General features: G+C 41.8%; 1 protein-coding gene across 3 annotated transcripts in view; it reads left to right on the top strand.

The window, feature by feature from the left end:
• Nucleotides 1-12032, top strand: part of LOC106587669 (transient receptor potential cation channel, subfamily M, member 7) — a 111473-nt gene that overhangs the window by 16239 nt on the left and 83202 nt on the right. For 2 of the 3 annotated variants that reach the window (XM_045708036.2, XM_045708035.2), the window contains exons 1-2: nucleotides 2829-2886; nucleotides 4863-4942. In XM_045708036.2, coding sequence (XP_045563992.1) covers nucleotides 2833-2886; nucleotides 4863-4942 — 134 coding nt within the window. In that variant the 5' untranslated portion in view covers nucleotides 2829-2832. Of the gene's footprint in view, nucleotides 1-2828; nucleotides 2887-4862; nucleotides 4943-12032 lie in introns of those variants that run through there. The other variant, XM_045708037.2, reaches the window with a different exon arrangement.

Below are 12032 nucleotides of genomic sequence, written 5' to 3'. Positions count from 1 at the left end.
CATTTCTCTTTGCTTATTTGAGCTGTTATTGGCATAATATGGACTTGGTCTTTTACCAAATAGAGCTGTCTTCTGTATACCACCTCTACCTTGTCACAACATAACTGATTGGCTCAAATGTATTAATTTGTGGAATTTCTTTCCTTCTTAACTTTTAACAAGGCACACCTGTTAATTGAAATGTATTCCAAGTGACTACCTCTTGAAGCTGTGCCAAGAGTGTGCAAAACTGTCAGAGGCAAAGGGTGGCTATTTTGAAGAATCTCAAATATATTTTGATTTGTTTAACACTTTTTTTGGTTACTACATGATTCCATATGTGTTATTTCATAGTTGTGATGTCTTCACTATTATTCTACAATGTAGAAAATAGTACAAATAATGAGAAACCATCGAATGAGTAGGTGTGTCCAAACTTTTGACATGTACTGTATATAGGCCTAATACATATAATTGTTTTTACAAATCGATACTTGGAGTCAAATATCTGTATAATATCGTCCCAAAATAATATTGCAAAATGTAACTGTATATATTCCCCCCATCACTAATAATGAACAGAGATGGCCTTGTGAAACCAGCTTGATCTCGCGATCGCTCACATTCTGTTTCACTTCACATCGAAACGTGAACACAGCGGACAGTCTGCTTGACCAGGCTAGAGCAGATTTGAATAGTAGGAATGCCACTGACCAGAGAGTTGGGCCTAGTTTCAGTGGGAAGTGAGTCGCTCCCAGTGACTATTCGTTGTCTAGTAATGGTAAGCCTTACCAAGTCGTCCTGTGAGTACCTAACCTGTGGTTCCTGTGTATATAGCGGAGGTGGTTGGTTGAGTGAAACATGCTCATGTGACAAGTGAGGCTTTCTCAGCAGGTGGTCTGAAGAAGATATAAATGACTGAGGCCTCTACCTCTACCATCCTGCCTCTCTCTCTCCGGTAATAAGCAGTGTGTCTCAGACACATTCATCAGCCCTCTGAGTTAGAGGTCGACCGATTAATCGGAATGGCCGATTAATTGGGGCCGATTTTCAAGTTTTCATAACAATCGGTAATCTGTATTTTTGGCCAACGATTTGCCACATATATATATATATATATATTTTACACCTTTATTTAACTAGGCAAGTCAGATTAAGAACACATTCTTATTTTCAATGACGGCCTAGGAACGGGGGTTAACTGCCTTGTTCAGGGGGGATTCGTTTTTGCAACCTTGGTTACTAGTCCAGCTCTAACCACCTGCCTTACATTGCACTCCACGAGATGAGATGAGATGATAGTTTCCGGATTCGACCATATTAATGACCTAAGGCTCGTATTTCTGTGTGTTTATTATGTTATAATTAAGTCTATGATTTGATAGAGCAGTCTGACTGAGCGGTGGTAGGCACCAGCAGGCACTTTCGTGCGTTTTGCCAGCAGCTCTTCGCTGTGTTTCAAGCTGTTTATGACTTCAAGCCGGGTGGGTATAATTTGTGTAACGTTCCAACAGGAATCTATTCCAAAAACTTTGTAAATAACAAGGTTGTCAAAAAACAACGCATATAAAGTTGTATAGCGGCAGAATAAGATACCGGGTAGGGAGTGGTCTATTTCATTGCGTTTTTCACTCATCACGTTTTTTCCTGAAAAATGTCTGTCCTCACATGTCTGTTTGCCTATGGACAAACATTAAGAATAAGCTACGTGGCGAGTTGATGCCTATTCGGCAGCTAGTTAGCTAGGTTTGTATTCGTTGCTACTTTGTATGCGTTGTTGGTTGGCAACCATTTACTTTACGTTTTTTGGAACAGATTCCTGTTGGAACGTTCCACAACTTATACCCACCCCTTCAAGCCTGTCAACTCCCAAGATTAGGCTGGTGTAACCGATGTGAAATGGCTAGCTAGTTAGCGGGTGCGCGCTAATAGCGTTTCAAACGTCACTCGCTCTGAGACTTGGAGTAGTTGTTCCCCTTCCTCTACATGGGTAACGCTGCTTCGAGGGTGGCTGTTGTTGATGTGTTCCTGGTTTGAGCCCAGGTAGGAGCGAGGAGAGGGACGGAAGCTATACTGTTACACTGGCAATACTAAAGTGCCTATAAGAACATCCAATAGTCAAAGGGATATGAAATACAAATGGTATAGAGAGAAATAGTCCTATAATTCCTATAATAACTACAACCTAAAACTTCTTACCTGGGAATATTGAAGACTCATGTTAAAAGGAACCACCAGCTTTCATATGTTCTCATGTTTTGAGCAAGGAACTTAAATGTTAGCTTTTTTACATGGCACATATTGCACTTTTACTTTCTTCTCCAACATTTTGTTTTCCATTATTTAAACCAAATTGAACATGTTTCATTATTTATTTGAGGCTAAATTGATTTTATTGATGTATTATATTAAGTTAAAATAAGTGTTCATTCAGTATTGTTGTAATTGTCATTATTACAAATAAATAAAAAATAAAAAAATCGGGCGATTAATCTGTATCGGCTTTTTTGGTCCTACAATAATCGGTATCGATATCGGCATTGAAAAATCATAATCGGTCGACCTCTACTCTGAGTGTCTCTGTCCTACAGATTAACTCCTATTCACAGTTAGAGTAACACAAGGTTTCTCTCTACTGCTCACTGATCAATCAGCTTTTAACAGACACGGATTTGCAATTTTCAATCACCTTTTAGACTTTGAGACTGGAGCGATTATGTGGTGAGGGATTGAGCGACAGAGAGGAAGATATAGAGTGAGAGATGGTATCTGTTGAGATCTGTTGAGGCTGCGGTGCTGGTCTGCAGTGCTGGTGTGGTTGGTTGGTCAGGAGATGCGTGAAGGTTATTTGGTATGTTCCTGTACTCAGCCCTTAAACACTACCGCGATGAAGAAGACAACTTCCAGGTAGACAACCTGTTTTATCTGTGTTTTAGAACTTCTGGTCTTCTACCTCCTGTTTTTAGAATTCTGTTCTACTTCTGTTGTTCTAGCGCTTTTGTTGTGCCACTGCTGTGTTACAGCTTCCATCTGACCTTTGTTCGAGAACTTCAGTTCTTCTAGCGCTGTTTCTGAAACGCCTGTTGTACTAAAACTGTTTGTAGCTGGTATGTTCTTTCGCTGTGGGAAAACAACAGGGCTACTAGGCCTCTTCAAACCTGGTCATTCCCAGTGTTGTGTAATCTCAGCTCTCTGCCAGTAAACCACTGTACCCAGTATTTCTCTGAGTTAGGAGGAGGTGAAGAATTTCAGCCTGTTCCTTTGTGAAGGGAAGGATTATTGGTGCTAATCGTCTGTGAGGCCCTGTGTTGTTTAGAACCAGGAACAAAAAGCAATCGGAACGACGGAACCCTGGAAATTAATTGAAAATTCTTCTGACATAAAGCTCTCGTTCTCGCTGGACGCTCGGCCGCCTGTCTCAGGAGAGTGAGAGAGTTTGTGGTTGTGAACGGACCGCTGCTGCTCACACACGCACACTGCTGTCCCCTTGGCAGCACTAGCAGCTCTGGTCTAATACACAGCAGGATTTAGTCTGATTACATGTATTAGTTTATCAATCAGAATACTGAGCCTCCTGGATTAGGGGGTCACTAGGAGCTCCTGGCTGGCTAGTTTGGGGGCCGTGAGGGGAACTCGGCTCTGTGGTTACTGGTTAGTTACAACAGCAAACATTGATTGGACTGCCTTTAACTATGAAAATATTGTCTTGTATTATTTTGTGTTGATATGAGTTCAAATTGTATGTACGCATGTACAGTCGTGGCCAAAAGTTTTGAGAATGACACAAATATTAATTTTTACAGTCTGCTGCCTCAGTTTGTATGATGGCAATTTGAATATACTCCAGAATGTTATGAAGAGTGATCAGATTAATTGCAAAGTCCCTATTTGCCATGCAAATGAACTGAATCCCAAAAACACATTTCCACTGCATTTCAGCCCCACCACCACAAAAGGACCAGCTGATATCATGTCAGTGATTTTCTCGTTAACACAGGTGTGTGTTGATGAGGACAAGGCTGGAGATCACTCTGTCATGCTGATTGAGTTTGAATAACAGACTGGAAGCTTCAAAAGGAGGGTGGTGCTTGGAATCATTGTTCTTCCTCTGTCAACCATGGTTACCTGCAAGGAAACACGTGCCGTCATCATTGCTTTGCACAAAAAGGGCTTCTCCCAACCATCCAGGAACAGTTTGGTGACGAACAATGCCTTTTCCAGCATGATGGAGCATCTTGCCATAAGGCAAAAGTGATAACTAAGTGGCTCGGGGAACAAAACATCAAAACATCTTTTCTTTGGGGGGGGGGGGTCTATGGCCAGGAAACTCCCCAGACCTTAATTCCATTGAGAACTTGTGGTCAATCCTCAAGAGGCGGGTGGACAAACAAAAACACACAAATTCTGACAAACTCCAAGCATTGATTATGCAAGAATGGGCTCCCATCAGTCAGAATGTGGCCTAGAAGTTAATTGACAGCATGCCAGGGCAGATTGCAGAGGTCTTGAAAAAGAAGGGTCAACACTGCAAATATTGACTCTTTGCATCAACTTCATGTAATTGTCAATAAAAGCCTTTGACACTTATGAAATGCTTGTAATTATACTTCAGTATTCCATAGTAACATCTGACAAAAATATCTAAAGACACTGAAGCAGCAAACTTTGTGAAAATTTATATTTGTGTCATTCTCAAAACTTTTGGCCACTACTGTATGTATGTTGAATGTTCACGGTAAGTCAATTAAGCAATCAAGTAGACCAGCTACAGCCCCGTTTGAACTGTACATTGGCCCATGGTTTCCCTACTATAGTGATCTCTGATACAGGGAGCCAATTTGTAACGTTGTGCTTCATTATATTTCTGTCTCCTCTCTCCACAGTCCCAGAAATCCTGGATAGAAAGCACTTTCACCAAGAGGGAATGTGTCCACATACTTCCAGTGTCGAAAGACCCCCACAGGTATCAATCAATCAAATGTATTTATAAAGCCCTTTTTATATCAGCCGATGTCACAGTGCTATACAGAAACCCAGCCTAAAACCCCAAACAGCAAGCAATGCAGACGCAGAAGCACGGTGGCTAGGAAAAACTCCCTAGAAAGCCAGGAACCTAGGAAGAAACCTAGAGAGGAACCAAGCTCTGCGGGGTGGCCAGTCCTCTTCTGGCTGTGCTGGGTGGAGATTATAACAGAACACGGCCAAGATGTTCAAACGTTCATAGATGACCAGCAGGGTCAGATGATGATGATGATAATAATAATCAGTGGTTGTAGAGAGTGCAAAAGGTCAGCACCTCAGGAGTAAATGTCAGTTGGCTTTTCATAGCCAATCATAGAGAGAGAGAGTCGAAAACAGCAGGTCCGGGACAAGGCATCACGTCCGGTGAACAGGTCAGGGTTCCATAGCCGCAGGTAGAACAGTTGAAACTGGAGCAGCAGCAGGTGGACTGGGGACAGCAAGAAGTCATCAGGCCATGTAGTCCTGAGGCTCCTAGGACTCCGGTCCTCCGAGAGGAGAGAGTTAGAGGGCGCATACTTAAATTCACACAGGACACCGGATAAGACAGGAGAAATACTCCAGATATAACAGAGTATGTGTGTCTGTCTGTGTCTCTGTCTCTTTCTCTGTCTGTCTCTCACATGTATCTCTCTCTCCCGTCCCTCCATCCGTGAGTGTTTATTACTTGCATGGAGGGGTTAGTACACTGCAATCTGTAATTACACTGAGTGTCAGTAAAGGCCAGAAGGTGAAACTCAACCACTACTGTAGTTAGTAAGATTTGGTGTTAGGGCAGGGTGTAGCCCAACTACTAGGTTATCCTCCAACAGTCAGCCAGCCAGCCAGCCAGCCAAGGGCGTAACTTTGTGTCAATTAGTTCCAGTGTCAACACCCCTCTACAGGGGGTCCGGGGGCTTGGGAGATTTTATTTTACTTGCTGTGAAATGGTTGTTTCTGTTGACTTTGTAAGGGAAACTGCATCTAAAAAAATCCTGATAATTTGGGCAATATACCCCAATCACAACTGCAAAGACCAATATTTTTCTATATTACTTTAAACCGTGTTCCTACTCTTAACAGTTAACAGAAAGTCACCACCACACCCATTCTTTAACTAAATTTGAATGTCAAAGCCCATTATTCTATTTGTGTACCCTTCGCCACGCTTGGTTAGTACATGGTCTTGAATAACTCATTTCTTATACCCAACTAATTTAAAAGCAGTCGAGTACAGAAACTTTTTACACAATTTAATTGCAGTATTAATTCCTCAAATAATTCAGAGACAGTTGGAAATATAACTCTTCAATATGGATCAAACATTAGACTTCAAATAAATCAATCAGTATGGTGTCATTCTCAAGCATTAGAATTCAAAATAAATCAAATTGTATTTGTCACATGCGCCGAATACAACAGGTGTAGACCTTACAGTGAAATGCTTACTTAACCAACAATGCAGTTTTAAGACAATATTTCTATATTTTTATTAAGTAAGAGATAAGAAAAACAAATAATTAAGGAGCAGCAGTAAATAACAATAGGGGCTATATACAGGGGTTACCGGTTCAGAATCAATGTGCGGGGGCACTGGTGTCGAGGTAATTGAGGTAATTATGTAGATGCAGGTAGGGTTATTAAAGTGGCTATGCATAGATAATAACAGAGAGTAACAGCATCGGGGGTGCAAAACAGTATGGCGTCATTCTCAAATTCAAAAGCATTAGACTTCAAAATAAACCAATCAGTATGGCGTCATTCTCAAGCAATAGACTTCAAAAATACTTAACATTGTCGTTCACCATCAAGTAAAAAACATACACATTGAATAACTGGTTGCAACCAAATATACAAAGGTGGGAATATAGTGGTACAGAGAGGGTTCAGATCTTCAGTCTCAATTCACTTAAATGCACCAAATACCTGTTTATGGCCGTCACTGACGGAAATAAGATGTGGGCATATTGTTTTCCTATCTATGGTATCCGGCTTCTCCTGGTGGATAGGACAGACGGCAACATGGTGCAATCTGCTTTGTGTCATTGTTGATCACAGCCACATCTTCAATCTCCATGAGAACCAAATGAAATCAGAATGCCGACAACAACATTCGTTATAACACTTGGGCTACAGTCAGCAAAGATGAGGAGCTGAACTGATAGTTCCAATGTGTGTAATGTAAATAGCTGTGCAACATGTTTTACCAGACTGCCTTATAACTCAAATTCAAAATGTTTACGTGATGTCCTGTTCGTCCTCACCCTGTGCCTCAACATGGGTGGTGCTCTCCCTCTCTCTACTGACTGTCTCTGATCCCTGCCATGACAACCAAATGAAATCAGAATGCAGGCAGCAGTAATTTTGTTATAGCACTTGGGCTATAGTCAGCAAAGATGAGGAGTTGAACTGATAGTGCCTCACCTGATGACCTGTTCATCCTCTCCCTGCCTCAGCATGGGGGGTGCTCACTCTCTCTCTTGCCTGTCTTTGAACCCTGCCATAATCATATGACCAAATACCATAATCATATGACAAAAATGTCTGGCCTTAACAATGATGGGGTTACCCTATTAAGACGAATTAGATTATGCTTTTATTAGCTAAATTATTGATTTACTGTCTGGCAATAAGTATAGCTAGCTGACTGCATAGTACCAGTCTATTGTGAATTGTACAGTGTAGATAGCTATGTAGCCATTCATTTACTTAGTCTACTGCACTCCTTCAATCTTATGTCCTGCACTTTTCTCGTCTTTGGTATTGGCACCTCCATTAAGCTACTTTTTCACTAGGGTGACCACTGACTCACTAAGTGCTGCTCATCTGAAACTGCAGTTGGAAAGATAAAAGGGAAGATCAAGATACTGTGCTAGCTTTGGTGCTAGCTTGCTAACCTTAGCCTAGCTAAAATAGCCAACCTAGCATTGCATCCCTTGGTATTAAACTGTTTTTATACTATTATCTCATCGCCAATAGTTTGCTAAATAAACAACAACATAGGACTACATTTTATAAAATGTTCATGAACTTTTACTCGTTTTAAACTTTCAAAACATTTATACATTGGAGCGCTCGTGAATATAGCTTCCCAGGGCTCAAGACTAATCTTGATTCTGGAGCGGCACCGGAGACAGCGTCTTCCATCAACAAAGCACCAAATTATGGAATTTCTTGTGGAAGAATGGTTTGGCATCCCTCCAATAGAGTTCCAGACACTTGTGGAATCCATGCCAATGCGCATTGAAGCTGTTCTGGCGGCTCGTGGTGGCCCAATGGCCTATTAAGATGCTTTATGCTTTCTCTCCATGTTTCCCATCCTACCCATGGCATTATTAACCAAAGCTAGCAGAGCGGAAACCAAAGCCTACTGGAGGCACGGTTCGTTCAAATCAAACACGAGCGGAGAGAAAGGCCAGTGCCTGTTGCGCACTGCGTATCATCCACCTTGCACCTCTGAGCAGAGGCAGTCAGCAGTTTGAAGGTAGCCTAGCCAAAATCAGACCATAGAAATTGAGGGAATTATTTGCTGGGGGATCCAATTGTAAAATGAGGAGCAGGTGTTGTTTTCTATGTTTATAATCTGACAATATAATATGAGGGTCTGACGTGTAGGGTAGGCTAGGCTATGTGTGTTGTGTTTAAGGCTTGTATGAACTTGAAGGTCTCCTGCCGCTTAGTACTGTAGTATTTCCTACTTGAACTTGCTGGAATGTGACATTGCAGTGCTGGAATTCTACAGAGGTCCGTTTGTACACTTTTCACACTACTGAACCATGCTGGCCTGGTTACAATGCTGCAACTGTGTTGGGAAAGACAATCTGAAAAGAAAAATCCAAGCAAGCACAGTACGGTTTGGGTTCGAGACCGTGTGAAAAGGGTGCTAGTGTGTGTGGTGTAAGTGTGTGGTAGGTTACAGTCATTCAGTTCACCACATCTACTGGACAGCTAGACACTCAAATAAGTCGGCTCTCTTCAAAACATATATTTTATTGTTTAGTACTAACAAAGGATTTCAGGCTAGCTATTTTTCCCAAAATGACACCAATCGTTGCCAGTTTACCCTCAGTGACACGGATTCCATCCCCACACTCTAAAAGTAGTGGTTCCCAACCTGGTGTGTCTTGAGGAACTCTCAGGTGTGCCGTGACACTTTTTCTAATCTTGATTTGAAAGAATTTGAACACTTAGTTAAAAGTGACCAGTGGAATGCACATGGGAGCAGTGGCAGTCAGATAATACACTAAATGGCAGATGGTTACATCTGCATCGTTGTTTCAAGTCCAGTGTGCTCAGGATGTTACATTTCTATCATTTGAAAACCATTGGCACAGGCAAGTTTGATTAGGCTTAACCAGAGTCATTTATTTCTTAATATATGGCTCTGGACTTAGCTATGCCACAGCCTCTGCCATAGAACCAAATGGATCATGGCTTTGTGTCTGTGGTTGCACATTTTACAATGCAGAAAAGCACTCATCTGTTGCCAAAACCATTCAAAACTAAATACCTATTTTACCGGAACTACATTCTCATTTCTGGCGCAGGTTGCGGGACACTCTTAAAACGGGTGCACACTAAAATGAACCATCATGAGTGGGGAACTATCAAAACGATGAAAATATTTCAAATAAACCCTAATGTATAAAAAAAAATTGCACAGAAAATAAACAGCTATTTTTAGTTCTCAACAGATGTTAGATCGGGTTCATGTCCGTGCTCTGGCTGGGCCACTCAAGGACATTCAGAGAGACGTTTCCCGAAGCCACTCCCGCGGTTGATTTGGCTGTGTGCGTCGGGCCGTTGTCCTGTTGGAAGGTGAATCTTTGCCCCAGTCTGAGAACCTGCTCCAGAGCGCTCAGGACTTCATCAAGGAGTTCTCTGTCCTTCTGGAAGGTTCTCCCATCTCTACAGAAGAACTCCAGAGCTCTGTCAGTGATCATCGGGTTCTTTGTTTCCTCCCTGACTAAGGCCCTTCTCCCCTGATTTCTCAGTTTGGCCGGGCGGCCAGGTCTAGGAAGAGTTTTGGTGGTTACATACTTCTTCCATTTGGGAATGATTGAGGCCACTGTTCTTGGGACCTTCAATGCTGCAGAAATGTTTTGGTACCCTTCCCCCAGATCTGTGCTTGGACGCAATCCTGTCTCGGCGCTCTACGGACAATTCCTTCGACCTCATGGCTTGTTTTTAGCTCTGACATTCACTGTCAACTGTGGGATCTTACATAGACAGGTGTGTGCCTTTCCAAATCATGTCCAATCAGTTGAATTTACCACAGGTGGACTCAAGTTGTAGAAACAAGGATGATCAATGGAAACAGGATGCACCTGAGCTCAATTTCGAGTCTCATAGCAAAGGGTCGGAATACTTATGTAAATAAGGAATTTATGTTTTTATTTTTTATACATTTGCAAAAATGTTATCTGTTTCCGCTTTGTCATTATGGGGTATTGTGTGTAGATTGCTGAGGATTTTTTATTTATTTAATCCATTTTAAAATAAGGGCTGTAACGTAACAACATGTGGAAAAGGTGAAGGGGTCTGATTGCTTTCCGAAGGCATTGTGTCTATATACACATCAATTACACATAACACGAAAAGCAGAACACAAACATATGAAACAAACACTTTCTTCAGTAAAAAGGCCATCTAACGTCTTCCTGAATTTCCCCTAGAGGCACCAAATCCACCAACTTTAGGCACTTTTGGAGATCATTGCTAACTCGGTGGAGATCATTGCTAACTCGGTGGAGATCATTGCTAACTCGGTGGAGATCATTGCTAACTCGGTGGAGATCATTGCTAACTCGGTGGAGATCATATCCAATATCAGATTTCTGTATAAACTAGAGGATTCTCAGTTGGCCCGACCAACCAGTGCTCCCGCACATTGGCTAACCGGGCTATCTGCATTGTGTCCCACCACCCGCCAACCCCTCTTTTTACGCTACTGCTACTCTCTGTTCATATATGCAAAGTCACTTTATCCATATCTACATGTACATACTACCTCAATCAGCCTGACTAACCGGTGTCTGTATGTAGCCTTGCTACTTTTATAGCCTCGCTACTGTATATAGCCTGTCTTTTTACTGTTGTTTTATTTCTTTACTTACCTATTTTTCACCTAATACTTTTTTTGCACTATTGGTTAGAGCCTGTAAGTAAGCATTTCACTGTAAGGTCTACACTTGTTGTATTCGGCGCACGTGACAAATAAACTTTGATTTGATTTATATATCGGTGAGTGTGTTACGCAATCAATTCTAGCTGGTTTACTTATTGATCATACTAACAACACTGCTGCTTCCTGTGAAGTACAACCCCGAGATGGGCTAACAACGGGTACATGATGAACGTGTCTTCAAACGAGACTAGATAGAAACTGTTGTCTGGGTTCATCTCTCTTATTTTACAAGGCCAGGTAACAGCTATACTATACAGAGGGGGAAAAAGTATTTGATCCCATGCTGATTTTGTACGTTTGCCCACTGACAAAGAAAGGATCAGTCTATAATTTTAATGGTAGGTTTATTTGAACAGTGAGAGACAGAATAACAACAAAAATATCCACAAAAACGCATGTCAGAAATGTTATAAATTGATTTGCATTTTAATGAGGGAAATAAGTATTTGACCCCCTCTCAATCAGAAAGATTTCTGGCTCCCAGGTGTCTTTTATACAGGTAACGAGCTGAGATTAGGAGCACACTCTTAAAGGGAGTGCTCCTAACCGCAGCTTGTTACCTGTAAAAAAGACACCTGTCCACAGAAGCAATCAACCAATCAGATTCCAAACTCTCCACCATGGCCAAGACCAAAGAGCTCTCCAAGGATGTCAGGGACAAGATTGTAGACCTACACAAGGCTGGAATGGGCTACAAGACCATCACCAAGCAGCTTGATGAGAAGGTGACAACATTTGGTGCGACTATTCGCAAATGGAAGAAACACAAAAGAACTGTCAATATCCCTCGGCCTGGGGCTCCATGCAAGATCTCACCTCATGGAGTTGCAATGATCATGAGAACGGTGAGGAATCAGCCGAGAACTAC

Source organism: Salmo salar, chromosome 26 (assembly GCF_965601325.2).
Source record: "Salmo salar chromosome 26, fSalSal1, whole genome shotgun sequence".
Taxonomy (NCBI): domain Eukaryota; kingdom Metazoa; phylum Chordata; class Actinopteri; order Salmoniformes; family Salmonidae; genus Salmo; species Salmo salar.
The sequence above is the reverse complement of the archived record's forward strand: the minus strand, read 5'-3'. Positions and strand labels throughout refer to the sequence as shown.